This window comes from Lepidochelys olivacea (genome assembly GCF_965140295.1).
Source record: "Lepidochelys olivacea isolate rLepOli2 genome assembly, chromosome: 5".
Lineage (NCBI taxonomy): Eukaryota > Metazoa > Chordata > Testudines > Cheloniidae > Lepidochelys > Lepidochelys olivacea.
This window is the reverse complement of record NC_140415.1, coordinates 37,851,224-37,867,186: the sequence shown is the minus strand read 5'-3', so window position 1 is coordinate 37,867,186 and position 15,963 is coordinate 37,851,224. Positions and strand designations below refer to the sequence as shown.

At 38.1% G+C, this 15,963-nt stretch overlaps 1 protein-coding gene across 7 annotated transcripts in view; it reads left to right on the top strand.

The window, feature by feature from the left end:
* PDE4D (phosphodiesterase 4D) overlaps window positions 1-15,963 on the top strand; it is a 763,522-nt gene that overhangs the window by 746,366 nt on the left and 1,193 nt on the right. For all 7 annotated transcript variants that reach the window (XM_084628697.1, XM_084628698.1, XM_084628700.1 and 4 more), the window contains 8 exons: window positions 1,774-1,867; window positions 7,067-7,239; window positions 7,742-7,840; window positions 7,931-8,095; window positions 9,812-9,911; window positions 13,877-14,031; window positions 14,425-14,547; window positions 15,094-15,276. In XM_084628697.1, coding sequence (XP_084484823.1) covers window positions 1,774-1,867; window positions 7,067-7,239; window positions 7,742-7,840; window positions 7,931-8,095; window positions 9,812-9,911; window positions 13,877-14,031; window positions 14,425-14,547; window positions 15,094-15,276 — 1,092 coding nt within the window. The remainder of the gene's footprint in view (window positions 1-1,773; window positions 1,868-7,066; window positions 7,240-7,741; window positions 7,841-7,930; window positions 8,096-9,811; window positions 9,912-13,876; window positions 14,032-14,424; window positions 14,548-15,093; window positions 15,277-15,963) is intronic.

The following is a 15,963-nucleotide window of genomic DNA, read 5'->3' as shown; positions in this document are numbered from 1 at the left end:
TGCGCTGCATCCGAGAGTGCTAAAGGAGTTGGCGGATGTGATTGCAGAGCCATTGGCCATTATCTTTGAAAACTCATGGCGATCGGGGAAAGTCCCGGACGACTGGAAAAAGGCTAATGTAGTACCCATCTTTAAAAAAGGGAAGAAGGAGGATCCTGGGAACTACAGGCCAGTCAGCCTCACCTCAGTCCCTGGAAAAGTCATGGAGCAGGTCCTCAAGGAATCAATTCTGAAGCACTTAGAGGAGAGGAAAGTGATCAGGAACAGTCAGCATGGATTCACCAAGGGCAAGTCATGCCTGGCTAATCTAATCGCCTTCTATGATGAGATAACTGGCTCTGTGGATGAGGGGAAAGCGGTGGACATGTTGTTCCTTGACTTTAGCAAAACTTTTGACACGGTCTCCCACAGTATTTTTGCCAGCAAGTTAAAGTAGTATGGGCTGGATGAATGGACTATAAGGTGGATAGAAAGTTGGCTCGATTGTCGGGCTCAACTGGTAGTGATCAATGGCTCCATGTCTAGTTGGCAGCCGGTATCAAGTGGAGTGCCCCAAGGGTCGGTTCTGGGGCCGGTTTTGTTCAATATCTTCATTAATGATCTGGAGGATGGTGTGGATTTCACCCTCAACAAGTTTGCAGATGACACTAAACTGGGAGGAGAGGTAGATACGCTGGAGGGTAGGGACAGGATACAGAGGGCCCTAGACAAATTAGAGGATTCATAAGTAACTTGAATTGTTGAATAGTATTTACTGTTCCTCATAATACAAGGACAGAGAAATGTTCAATTACATTCAAAGGCAACAAATGTAAAGCTTTTTTTCACAATGTGTATTTAACCTGTGGAACTGACTGCCACAAGATATCCTCAAGGCTGAGAGTTTGGTAGGATTCATGAAAGGATTACACATTGATATGGATGATGAGAATATCCAGTTACATAAATAGGATACATATATATGTGAACCACTAGCTGCTGGGGGCAGTAAGGAGGAAACTTCATCTGTGAGCAAGTTATTTCTCTGAAGCCTCTGCTACTACCCCCTATCAGAGATATGATACTGGACTAGTTGATCATTGAGCTGATCCAGTGGGCAATTCCTATTTTCCTTTGTTGCAAAAGAAAATCAAACAAAAAACATTTCCACATGGATAGCCTTTGTTATGGGTTTGGAGTAAATAAGAGATACTGACATGTTTGATCCTTCCTACAAAGATATTTGAGCATCTGAGTTATTTAAAAAAAAAAAAAACTTGAGAAAATTGCAAAATGTATGGCAACAAACCATATGGAAAGAGTGAGTGTATGTGTATGATAAGGAGAGCTATAGTACAGAGTCATTCAAAAATGATGGTTTCCCATTCCTTAGCACAACTAAAGAGTGTTCCTTTGTGTATACATAGAATATAACTTAGTTATTTCTCTCCCAATTTAAAATTCAGAAGATTGAAATAGCAAAAATAGTAATTATATTCATGTGTGCACATGCCTGCAGTTAGAGTTTTCAGTAGCTCACATGGTCCCAATGTCTCTGACACCGAATCTTTGGGGAATATCTATTTTTAAATTCTGTCATCTAACCATGGAGACGTTCCGGAGTAAAGCAATATTATTTTGTGTTGTTATTTTCACAATTCATCTCTCAATTTATTGTATCTTCTGAATATAATGTATTTATTTATTATAAATCAATAACATTTTCTCATTCTAAGTTAACCGTTTCTTGACCATTAACATGCTTTTTTTTTTCTTTTTTCTTTTTTTTTCCAGTTTAAAAGAATGCTCAACAGGGAGTTGACCCACTTATCTGAAATGAGCCGATCAGGCAATCAGGTCTCAGAATATATATCAAACACATTCTTAGGTAAGAATATATTATGGGAGTGATTTGTCTTTTTAGTAGTTATGCATTTTATAAACTACATTGTTCAGTATTTGGACAGAGAGATCATTATAAATTGATAAAATTAGCTCTCTGCATAAATTGTTGCATATATACATTTTGTGTTGCTGCTTTGCTCAGAGAATTGTTGAGTACTGTAGCAAAGCGTTCAGGTTAAAGACCTATCCCTGTGTATTCCCATGAACTGTTATGGTTAACATGAAATAATCTTGCCTATTACCAGCATAATTGAGGAGGGATTAATATAGTGAATTGTTTGATAGATTTAAAGATTATCCTTGCACCCAGTTTTCATTTTGCCCAGTACAGAAGTTATACAGTTATACTATAAAGGCATCTTGATCTGATGAAAGTACACAGCTAAAAATAATCTCATTGAATCTCTCAGAACATGGTGGTGGTACATTGGCATTCCCCCTCTGCAGATAGAGAGGGTGATAAATATGACTTGAGTCAACATCTGAACAGATTTCTGCTAGGAGAATAACTTGAGCCAAGGAGCTTGTGGTGGGGAGGGCTTGGTAACCCTGACACTGTATTAGCAGGTATGAAGATAATAATTGAACAGTCCTCTCAAGTCCCACCTGTGTGATTTTGTAAAGAAAAAAGATTTTTTTGCTATTTTTAAATAAATAAAAACAATATTCTATATTTGTGTATATTGAAGATAGACATAGAATATGCTAATTTAAACATGTCTTGAAGACACGCATACACTTAGACTGATTAAGATTGTGAATATAGGTAGGGACACATGGGTATGTCTAGATTAGGATTAAAGGGCATTAAAATATATGTTAAAATATAGCATGAATGTGTGTGTGTGTGTGTGTTTAAACAAATTTTATCCAAGTCTACAATACCCTAAATGAATTGGTTAAAGTGGTGTCCATTTTATTTATTCACTGTTTCAGTAGAATGCCCAGATTCACCTACACAGTAAAGTTTGCCTGCCTGTGTGAGAAGTGAAACTCTATTGTACAGTTTCAGGAATATTTAGAAACTCAGGATAAGGCTGCCTGAGGAGATGACCCACTTAGAAGGTGCCTCTCACATCCTCTGACTGAAAAGTCTGAGCTATCAGCATCTTTGCATGTTTTCACTTGAAAAATTAAGACTCATTTTCACAGGAATAAGAAAATGCAGCTGTCAGCCTTTCACATGTGACCTGCATCTTTCAAGCAGAATAAACTCTGGAGAGACAAACACTTAGAATCTACTGAGAATGAATATTGTCTTTCTGTGGCTGGCATGCAAATAAAAAACAATATATTAATAAATAAAGGAAATGCAAATGTAAGAGGTTGCAACACGGTTACCTCAGTTACAGAACTCTCCTTAAGTATAGTATAATTAGAACATGCATATAAATATATAGATTCAGAACAACGATGTGTGGAAGGAAAATGTTCTTACAGAAAATGTAAATGAATTTATGTCTTGTTAACCAAATTCTGCATTTTTCCCCATCTGCTGAGCATTTAAAGACCTACTAACATTTGAAAGCTAGGAACCTTTAGTGAGAAAAATAGGGTTTTCCTGTTTTGCTTTGAAATATAGGCACTTCACTCCTAATCAGCGACACATGCCTTGAATGCAATTATTAATAATTACAACATATATATATATATTTTTCTCTTGGTAGAGAATCAAGGTTCCTACAGAGTATATTCATACATAAACAGTGTAATTAACCAGTGCTCTTCTAGTCAGATAATGTAATAGAACCTAGCAACCAGTATAAAATAATTTGCTGTAAAAACCATATCAATATGGTAAATTATCTTATTTTAAACATACAAAAGGTGTTCAGCACTCATAGCATTAGCTGCCCATATTTAACAAAACATGAGGAAATCCCATGGAATTCCATGGCAGATCTCAAATCTTTCAGACAGAGACACTTCCTTTCACTTGAGCTAATCTGACAACTCAGTTTATAATCCTCCCCGTTGATGGATCTAAACTTTGTGCATATGACCAAAACCATAAACATCAAGGTATGCACACGAGTCACTGCTCTTCAGCTGTTGTCTCTTTGCACCGGTCAAGAACTCTCCTCCTCCCCTGCTTTTCTAATTGGTCAGAGAGTGGGGTGGGAAGAGGGAATTATGCTTCAGGCTAAAAACTTGGTGACATTTTTACATTCTCATCTTTGCTGTGATCTGTTCAGAATTCTCTGCATTTTCCAGTAGTTGCAAACTCCTGAAAAGTAGACAATAAAAACTGAAGAAGCAAACACAGTAATCCAGAATGCCACTGCATTGCCTGGGCAGTTTCAGTGTCTCCATTAAAGGTGACCAGGGCAGGAGGGGAAAAGATGTTTGTACTTTTTTTTTTTTTTTGTAAGATATATATGTAAACATATAGAAGGTCAAAAGGTTGGTTGGCTTGTTTAGAAGTGTATTTTTAATGATTTTCCCTGATTATTTTTAGAAGTATCAGTATTGTATTGTTAGAAGTATTGTTAGAAGTATCAGTCCTTGATTTTCCTTGAATGATTGGAGAACACATAGTGGTATTACATCACAAAAGATAAGCTTGAGAAATTGAGAAGGAGACTTTTTTTTATCAAACTTTTAAAAACTCTTTGCTTAGTTGTTTTTTGTTCGTTTGGTTTTGGTTTTTGAGCGGGTTATTTGTTTTGTTTAAAAATTAGGAGAAAAGCCCTCTATTGCAATAGATTTCACATGCACACACCCTGTCTCTTCAGCTGAGGGGTGAAAGGGCATATTCTTCAGTTCACCAATCCTCCATCAAAAACAGGAAAGATCGGGACTTGCTATCCCTCTTATTTCTAAGGTTAGAAAAAAAGAAAAATGCTTTTAAAAATATTTTTATGCCTCCTGTTATATATCATAAAGAAGCAAAAAGGGCAAAACCATTTTTTTCTCTCCATTGCAAGCCATCCCAGGTCACTTAGGCTAACTTCAGAACCTTTAACATTCAATAATATTCCATTGTTTCATAGCACACAAAAAAGGGCTTTTTTAAATGTGGGGGAGGAAGCTCAGAGACTATTTAATTAAATCTTTACATACGGGGAAAAAATACATGTAATATTTAACTCTTCCAGACTTTGTTGCTTTCCATCTGCTTGAAACAAGATAAAAACAGTTCAGAAGAACCTGTCCCAAATGAATTGCATGCAATGAAATCCAGACTCAAAGGGTATGTCTACATTGCAATAAAAATCCCATGGTACTGAGTCTCAGAGTCAGGGTCAGCTGAGTTGGGCTCTCAGGTCTCGAGCTGCGGGGCTAACAATAGCAGTGTAGATGTTTGGGCTTGGCTGGAGCCTGGGCTGTGAGACCCACCCCCTTGCAGAGTCTCAGAACCCAGGCTCCAGATCAAGCCCAAACATCTCCACTGCAGTTTTACAGCCCCGCAGCCCACGTCCTGTGAGCCTGAGTAAGCTGACCTGGGACAGCTGCAGCCGTGCCGCAGGTCTTTTATTGCAGTGTACCCTTTGGGGCTCATTCTCATTTACATGAAGGTCACTTTTCACTAGTCTGGAAGTGTAAAGGGGGCCTTAAAGTGTATCTAAGTGTAATTTACCCTAACTTTAAACCCCCTTTACACTGCTAGAGCAACATAAAGTAGCCATCTGTAAATGAGAAGCAGGCCCTATGTTTCTGGATTTTTGAGCTTTCCTGTTGGAAGTGTTTCTGCACATTTGCAGTGTGGTCGTTGTCAGAAAAGTGACTCTGTAAAAATGGTACCTTCTTATTTAACACATCTCCTTCCTTTGCATCTTCAAGTCACATGTGCATATCTGACAAAAACAGTTTGCACTTTGGTTAACACGATAGAGCTAATTCATCGGAGAACAACAAACTACACTCGTTTGTGCTTCACAGGCCATGAGCAAACTTGCAAGTTAAGTCCTGATTACAGATATCTTTATTACTGGTAATGATGTAAGCACCAGAAAGAACAGCTTGATTTTCAGATCCCAGTTTGAACTTCCAGGTGTGGCAATTTTTTAAGAAATGAAATCTATTGCATCATAAGTTAAGTAAGTAATGTCCCAAAGTTAGAAACAGAAGACATATGATACCTCACAATGTTATTTTTTCAAAGTCACCCTTCAGAATATCACACTTCAGACAACAGACATTTCCAAAACTAAAGTGTGAACCAAAGAAAAAACAAGCAGTATTTTGACAAGGGCTTGAAAAATATTGTAATTTCCTTGGGCTGTGCATATGCGCATGAGAGATGGTAATGTTTTAGCCTGAAGCTAGTATTTAAGGGTAAAATCTATCAATACTCTTCTTGCCATAATCTGCTCAAGCTATTTGTTGTATTTATGTTATATAACTTCTAGAGCTGGTCAGAAATTTTCTGGAATAGAGTATTTTTTCTGTCAGAAAATGCCAGTTTGTTTAAATGTTGTATTCCTGCAGAAACGTTCTTTGAGAACACATTGATTATAATGAAATTCATAACAGAAACCAGGCAGATTTTGGTTGGTTCTGCCTGCTTGGTTTCCTGCCAGCTCGCCTTCCAGCCCCTTGGAGGACTGCTAGTGCTTGCAACCGCCTTTCCAGAATCCCTGGCTCTGGGGAAGCTTGCCACAAAGGCTGCCTCGGAGTGGGAGCTACCAGGACTTTCAGACTCTGGCAGTTCGGAAACCCTGGGAGCCCTGACTCCCTGCCTGCTGTTTCCAGAAGTTTGAAATGAAATTTTGGAATTCGCATTCTACAGGAAATACCTAAATTCATTTTTTCATTCTGATTCTGAACTTTTTATTATTATTATTATTTTGGAAGGTCCCATGGAATGACAATTTGAGTTTCTGGCCAGGTCTACTACTTTCTTTTTGTGGAAAGGATTACCTCCCTATACATTGTTGGGCGAGGGGGGATGATGCAGCCACAAACTACACTCAAAGTCTATTCAGAAATAATGAAACAACCTTTGGAATAGTGCAGTGCTTCATACAGTTGAACAAAGTTTCTTCGTTCAGTTGTTGTTGTTTTTAATTTCGAATAATTATTAGTCTCCACATTTAGCTTAAAAAAGACAGAATGATAATGGAAGGGTTATAGTGTACACAAAATCAATCTTAACCATTAAGATCGACAAAAAATATATAATTTTTATAAGTATGGAAAATGCCCTTCAAAGTTATTTTTTTCTCCCCTTTCTTCAAAGACAAACAACATGAAGTGGAAATCCCTTCTCCAACACAGAAAGAGAAAGAGAAAAAGAAGAGGCCTATGTCTCAGATCAGTGGAGTGAAAAAACTGATGCACAGCTCTAGTTTAACTAATTCCAGTATCCCCAAATTCGGAGTTAAAACCGAACAAGAAGATGTCCTTGCCAAGGTAAGGAAGATTTAACCTGTTCTCTACCAAGATCTTAGAAACTTACCATGCAATTTAATGAAGTTTTGAGGTTGTCAAACAGACTTTAGTGTGTTTTTCCATACTCTTTCCACAGCCTTTGATTTAAAGGGCTAATGCCAGTTTCTGATCTCACTTAGGCAAGTATAAATCAGGAACTCTGAAAAAACGAAGTGAGTGTATAGTAAACTTCTGTTCCAACAGGAGAGCAGTGGGAATTTTTTCTGCCTGAGGAGAACATAATGTAAAATAAACAAGCATTGTATGTGTATTAATAAGGTCCTTATGCATAAATCATCAGCAAAATAAAAGGCAAACTTTAATTTGAGCACTATCAGAAGGTTTAGTATATTATTTTCACAGTGGTTCAACCAGTTTGTTAGCTTGAATCTTCATGACTCTGATATTGTAGCTATTTCAAATAAAAATGATTGGAAAATTAAGTATTTGATTTAAGAGTTTCTGTTGCTTAATTTCATTCTAGGAACTAGAAGATGTGAACAAATGGGGCCTGCATGTTTTCAAAATAGCAGAACTATCTGGAAACAGACCTCTGACAGTCATCATGCATACCATTTTCCAGGTGGGCGAGATGGAAGCTGCACTAGTGCTCTTTATTCATCAATCGTTATGTTTCTTATAAACTTAATTGTTTTCCTCTTCCTTCCTCCAGGAACGGGATTTGTTAAAAACATTTAAAATTCCAGCAGACACTTTAATAACTTACTTGATGACCCTAGAAGACCATTACCATGCAGATGTGGCATATCACAACAACATACATGCTGCAGATGTCGTTCAGTCTACTCACGTACTGCTATCAACCCCAGCTTTGGAGGTAAATCCACACATCCATGGAAGAGGGGAGAGAGAAACATATATGCATGCGAAATATCAAAAACTCTTCTAAGCTAAATGTAAATTATCCTAGGGTCTGTAAGATATATATATATATAGTTTCATGAGACTTTCTCTTCTAAAGGAATTTAGTGAGGACCCAAGTTTATTTACTTGGCTAGTGCTAAATCAACCACATTCTTTTGGTAACCTGTTTTCACCATCTGCTTTTAACTACAGGTCATGTCCTGTCATTTCCCATGTGGCGTTTTCATTGAAACCAATGGGAATTATACAGGAAACATGATGACAGGATGTGGTTCCCTAAGTAATATAGTACAGTGTTGTTTTTTTCACTGATACATTTTCTGTGCAGAAGGTTACATTTATATTTTTCTGCTTCTCTGAACTGAATTTCTCTAACATTTACTTCAATGTAACATTCAATACTCAGGAAGTGTTAAACCCATATTAGATCCTTAATGGGTTGTCTTACTTTGTTAAAAAAAACCTTGAAATCCAGAGTTTTTAAAAATGAATCCTCTTTATATGAGCTGTTTAAAAGAGAGCTTAAGTCTCTGAGGGGAAAGGAAGCTAGAGAAACATTGGAATCTCTCTCCTCTTTTATTATAAAACTGTGATTAAGCTTAACTTACATCTTACTTTGAAACTCAAAAGGATTTGACCTTGACCAGGTTTCCATTTTTGCCGTCTGGCTCACAGAGATTCCAATACTGGAAGGTGCTGAATGCCTCCTCCCTCCCTCCCTCGCCTTCTCCTTGAAGTGAATGAATTGGGAGAGCTCTAGGGATATCTGGGAGGTCTCTTTGCTCCTAAAAGAAGCAGTCCTCTTGTAGAAGATTTCCCTCATGGCAGGGAGGAGGTTCAGCTTCTTTTCATAAATGGAGCTGCATTACCACTCGCTTCAGTGGGCAGCCACATTGATTGTCAGTAGCGTTACTTAATCTGTCCCGTCAGTTATCCTTCAGAGTCTTGTTTTCCAGCACAGTGCTTGAGCTAGTAAAATACTCATATCCCCGTGCATGCTGTTGTTGATGGGTTTATTTTCATAATGGCTTCTAAAAGGAGAATCAGTTCATTGTAGAATGTATACCTTGCAGTTTACAGTTATAATAAATCATATCCATTCTCTCTTAATATCATTTAGGAGGCATGTTCCTTTTTAACGTAACCAGTACATATTATATGTTGATAATGTAATATAAGCATGCTTAATGCAACATAAATATACTACTTGGGGTAACACCGTAGTGTATAATGATTAGTTAGGCCAAAATTTTCAGACTTGTGTAGGTGGTAAGATTTAGGCACCTCTCTATATTTAGTGATCTAAATACAAATGACCTTATTTATGGAGAGATGCTGAAAAACCCACGATTTTTCATTCCATTGAATTCAGTGGTACTTTCAGTGCTCAGGACCTCTAAAACACAGACACTTTTATGCAAGTGCATGTCGATACCCAAATATGAAATGTCTTGTATATGTAATGGACTATTTTCCAAAACTTTGTGAGGATCATATTTAAATAACATTTTGAAGTTCCTGTTATATTTAAACTGTGTTGAAAGATGTTTTTGTTTTGTTTTATTTTTTTGAAATATGAATTTTGAAGGAGAAAAAATCAATGCACTGTCCTTTTACTGAAAAGGCAGTTTCCTTGTTCAGTAATTGTTGTTTCTGTTGTATGGTTCAGGCAGTGTTCACGGATCTGGAGATTCTTGCAGCAATTTTTGCCAGTGCAATACATGATGTTGACCACCCTGGGGTTTCAAACCAATTTCTTATCAACACAAGTAAGCGTGGGTTGGTTTGTTTGTTTGTTTTTAATACTTACAGTTTCTACAGTTGGTATCCTGTAAGATATGTGCATAGAAAATGAGAAGCACAAGCTTTTCTGCTTCATACCCTTCTCTTAGAATATACACAAGTGTTTGTATTTTAATCTGACAGTCATTTTGCAAGGAATTTAACCCTAATCTGCCCATTGCACTAAATACTCAAAGGGGGCAGGAGTTACTAGGTGGATGAACTCTAGCACTGTCACCCACTAGGGGCAGAATGGTTCTTCTCCTGAAATAAAGTGGAAGTTTTGTAAGGTTTCCATTCAGTAAGGAAAAAAATGGGTAAAAACAGAATAGAAGATTAATGGAAAAAAGAAAGAAAACAATTAATATGAGTAGGGTCAGCCCTAGGTTTGTGGGGCTCTTTGCAAAATAGCATGTGCCGTGCCCATTCCTTTCTGTACATACCTGTGATAATTTCCTAGCTGCTGCGTCCTTATGGCATACATGGCTGCCTCCTGCCTGCAAAGTCTCTTAGGCTGTGGTAAAACCTCTCCTCTCCCTATTTCTGATGCTCCACAGCCTGTAGTGATAGCCCCTATATGAACAAAGAAGCATGGAGACGTGGAACAGCCTAACACCACCTCTGAATGTGAAGTCCAGTGTACCAGTGACATGTTCTGCACTGCTCTGGTCTGTGCTGCAGCATCACGAGTTTTCTACCAAATATGAGCATGACTTTTATTTTTTTAAGGGCTAGATTGTGATACCTCTATTGAATAGAACCTAACTCCATGTGTAACCCCATTGATTTGAATGGGACTATTTGTGGAGTAAGATATTATACAACATGCATAAGGTAGCACAGTCTGGATCAATGTTAAGTTACTTTATACACTATTATTGCTTTTGCCATCCCAACTGAATTTCCTTTTACAGTAGCTCACCAGAAATATCAAGGTTGAAATTATATTGAGGGTCTGAGAAAGCAAGGGGGAAAAATCAAGAAAATGGAATCATGACTGTGGGTGCATCTTTAACCCATCTACATACATGTTAGTAGATACTGTAGGTAATTTCTGCATTGATGCACTCTGTTGCACTAGTGCTACAATGCCATGACCCAGCAGTCTGAGGGAGAGTGATCCAGCTTTGACTTTTTTGCTGTTATAGGTTCAAATAAGACCCTGAACATTATTTGAATTTATTTTTATGTGCTTTAATGGCCTACGGGCTACCCTACAGTGAAATGCAAATTGGTGACTCATCCACAAGGAGGAGGATTGGGGATGTCACAGAAGTTTCAAAGCTATATTGTGGCAAGTGCACTTCAACAGCTCAACATAGGAACAGACTGAACCAGGTTTAGTGCACAAAATAGCACTTAATATGCCAAGATGTAAATAAACCATTTCCTGGGTACACTTCATGATAACATAATATTTTGAGGGAATGGAACTGCTATAGAATGAGAAGCATTAGTTTTAATTTAAGTAAAAGCATTTGAATCTGGGAATTATTTTTATTCGTTTCTGGGGAGATTGCTGAATTTTTGTGAGATTACCATTGGGTGACTGGCCAACTCAAGGGACTAGTAGTGGTATATAAAGCTCTTCACTTCTGGATAAACAGTTCAAATCCAGCCCAACTATTCATATAGTTATTCAGTGACTTATAAGAAATGAGGCAATCACTTTAGCCCAGTTACTGCTGGAGAAGCTTTCACATTACATTTGGCACTAACTGGCACTCTTGTTGGCAGGCTAAAGAGAGGCCAAGGATTTCAGGGCAATGGAGACTGCACAACACTGTCTCCCCCCCAGGATAGTGTTCCCTGCCAGTTAGGTTGGAGGTGCATTGCCATGGCACCGTATAGAAGTCTGTACTGTCACTACATGTGTTTTATTCACTCTGTGGATAAACAGAGAATGCCAGTCTCCAGAAAGGCTCTCACTAGAGCTCTTTTCACAAGTATTAAATTCAGTGGGGACTCAAACTTTAAAAGGGTTAGAGAAAAACAGTAGAAAATGCATAACCATCCCCGGGGACAAAGACACTCCCCCAAACAGAAGACAGTTCATCTAAGAGTATATATACTGATTTATGGGACCCAAGAGGTCTCCCACTGACCAGGAGGGATGTGGCTAGGGCACTGAGAGGAGACACAGACTCTCTGCACCCCATGGCCAGCCTCTTTGGCAAAGGTCCCTTGGACCTGTGGGAATTAAGGTGCTCCCCCTCAATCATAACCCCTGAGGGAGAGCAACTATATAAAGCCATACAGTTTTCTTCAGTCTTTTCTCACAAACATACCAGGAGCTGCTAACAAGATTGTTATATTGAATAACATGTGGGTACTTTTCCTTCTTCCACAGCAATTACAAATATTAACAAAATCAAACCACCCATAGGGCCAGCCTTTCTGAGTAACAGTAGTGTTGAGCACTCCTTTCGGCCTTGGCCTCCAGAAAGGCTGTTTTTCCTACAATTTTCCACTTTCCTTCTTGGAAAAATAGCAAATAAACATGCTTACAGAATTTTCTGTGAAAGATGAAAGGGCTGTTGGTTGACAAACAAGGTCTTTTTCTTCTCTGCTATTATGGCTTTTCTGCCTTCAAGGCAAAGAAAGGTAGAGGAAGGATTTCCTGAATCACAAGATTCACGTGTTCGGTACAGCAGAGTGAGACAGCAGGAGAATACGTAATGAGGCTCCTGAAATCTGAACACAAGAGCCTTCATGTGCAACCCCAGTGAGCTGAAGGAATTTTAGACTACCGTGTCTATAAAAGAAGATAACGAGGACAAAGAGTAGAATAGACTGATGCACAGCTAGATTTAGGATACAGAAACTAATAAACAGAAATTAATGTCAATAAATGACAAGTGTGATTGCATACAAAGTATTCTTTTTCAATAATGCAATCGTTATAGGCCATATACTCAAAGGCATGTAAACTGGTTGTGTGTATAAAATCTAGCTGTGTTCCTGCGTAAATGGAATAAAATATGCTCTTCATTTTCAAAGTAGGCTGGTTAGTCGGCCTAAGTAGATGCATGCAGACTTTTGCATATATCTAAGTACAAGTTGTTCCAGGATGTTGCTAAGAGGGTACATGAGCCCCTTTATTTTCACTGCAATATAGACTGCATTAAGAATACTCACATTTGAAAAGACAACATTCTGTCACTATTAGTGCGTTGCATGCAATTCAGTCATTGGGCCAGGTCACTGCTTAGGGCTTTCAAGCCATATGGCTCTCCAATAGAATATTGAGAAACACTACTGGTATTATCCTGTCACCCTCCTCCCAAAACATGCTGTTTTCATATACTAATGACCCCTTTACTCCTCAGAGTGCCTGAGATTGTTGAAGTGCATAAATGGAAAATCAAGCTGTTTGCTACATGCCTAAACCAGGGCAAATCCTTAGCTTTGTTTTCCTGGCTCTGAGTTGTAGGCCGATGCAATTTAACTTGAATAATATTGTGCTATAAGGTGTGTGTGCCATATTTTCCATCTGATTTGGTGCACATGTGGGAGGGGTTCTGAAAGTACTGATCTGATTCTTTATGCTTGTTCCCCATACTCCTTTGCCTCAGTTTGTTAGGGTTTTCTGGGGTTTTAGGTTTACTTCATCAGTTCCTATAGTCTCTGAGTTACTTGGTTTACACAGGAAACAATACTCGTTTCCTGTGTAAGCCAATACAGATAGTTAAAAGATAGAAGGAACAAAAGTGTATCTCTAAATCCTGTTACAAACATTATGAACTCACTTTTCTATGTTACCATCTCCTTAGATTCCAAATGGTAAATCTAGGAAGGGGTTAGTTTGACCTGCAGCGATGAAGAGAAGGACTGTTCTAAATATTAGAGGAATATGTCCCAAGGAAGCTGTCTTGGGAATCTGAAAAATCAAAAAATAACCTGGGGGGAAACACAAGCTTTGTTAACATTCTGCCTCATGACTGTCTTGCAGACTCTGAACTTGCCTTGATGTACAATGACTCATCGGTATTGGAGAACCATCATTTAGCTGTGGGTTTCAAGTTGCTACAGGAAGAGAATTGTGACATTTTCCAGAATCTGACCAAAAAACAAAGACAATCACTGAGGAAAATGGTTATTGACATTGTGAGTTTCAGCTTGAATTTCCCACTTCTAATTCATTCAGATTGAATTAACAAAACAAACCTTAGGTAGTTTTCTGGTACATTAGATACACTCAGGCACAAAATGCAGGCAATGCAGTGAAAATTGCATTATGTATAAAGCATGTATGTTGGAGTTCTTTTGAATTAAAACTAAAGGCTGGCACAACCAATAGCCTTTACGGCACGGTGAACCCTAGTTAGGAAAAAAATGTATATGGTCATATGTGTAGATCATGGTTTCCCCCATATCTTCCGCCAAAAAAACAACAACATAAACCTGTATCTCTCTGTGATTTGGGGGCTGTCATATTCAAATATTGAAAAAAACTCATTCAATTATTTTAGTTACTAATACTTTGACTTCACCTTCAAGGTACTTGCAACAGACATGTCTAAACATATGAATCTGTTGGCTGATTTGAAAACTATGGTTGAAACCAAGAAAGTGACTAGTTCTGGAGTTCTACTTCTTGATAATTATTCAGACAGAATTCAGGTAAGATCATCCATGCTGAAAAATAGTCACTAGCCTACATTTACTAGGTTTGTCTCCCCAGTCCTACGTGGGTGTTCATCTCATTTAATTCTGTCCCCATTCTCACCTCATTACGCTCTCCCTGTCCTTTCAAATGTGTCCATTAGCCACAAGTGCCATATTTGACTTCAGTATCACATTCTGTTGGGCATTGACCAGTTCTTTGGTTGAGCTTTGAGGAAGGAAAATACTTTTTCTGGGTTTAATTTGCTATGACCTAACTTCTAAGCATCTTTGAACCTGAGCAGTCTTGCACTTAAACATTTTCTACCTCTTAATATAGACAGAAGCTGTAGAAGTGAGATAATTTTTGGCTATTAATGCAAGTGTGAAAAACACACATAGGCACATCCAGCTTTTGCTGTACAGAATAAATGCTGTGCTACCTGTATTTTCAAGATTCTGTTTCACAGCCACCAAATGTGTAAATGGAATAAAGAGCCTTTCGTCTCTAGTGTTAATAACGCAGGAGGTGCTCAGTAGATAATATATGTTTGTCCATTTTAGGTTTTACAGAATATGGTACACTGTGCAGATCTAAGCAATCCAACCAAGCCACTCCAGCTCTACCGCCAGTGGACCGACAGAATAATGGAAGAGTTCTTTCGTCAAGGAGACCGGGAAAGAGAGAGGGGCATGGAGATAAGTCCCATGTGTGATAAGCACAATGCATCTGTAGAGAAATCACAGGTAATCTATTTGAATAATTAATGAGATAACATGCCAATACATTCTAATAGATAAACTTGGATCTTAGCCACTTGATTTGTTTTATTTGCATGGGTTTCTGGATGTATGTTGTTGGATTTTTTTCCCCTTTTAATTAATACAGCTTTTAAGAGGAGTTGAGATTTCCTACCATTAAAAATAGCTGTGTTTGGGCCAAAGAGCTCCATTATGGCATTGTTCTGTCACGTAGGATGTGCTATAAGGAGGAATACATTACATCTTTTCATTAAGCTTCCCTTTAATAGCACAATCATATGTAAAATAGCAGTTCAGCTCAAGAGATAAGAATGAGTTGTTGGGAATTAGGTTTAAAAATAAACCCTTTCCAATATCCATCTCCCATTAATACGAGATAAAAAGCTAAGGATTCAGCCTTGAGCACTGCAATCTGTTGAGAATGCTATAAAAGCCCATTTTCCACATAGAATAACACGGCTTCTTTTCAGCCTTCTTAAAGATAGGGTATCCAGCATGCCTGTTTCTGACAATAGTGTGCTCAGACATTGTACTCGGTTCGTCTGGGAAGGAATGAACATCAGGATCCTCTGTGCTGTCATCAAGAATTTCTATTTTGTTTTATAACCTATATGTGCATTTTTTCTTGGGAATAAGGTACTCATCCTAATTTTGTATTGTGACATTACTTGG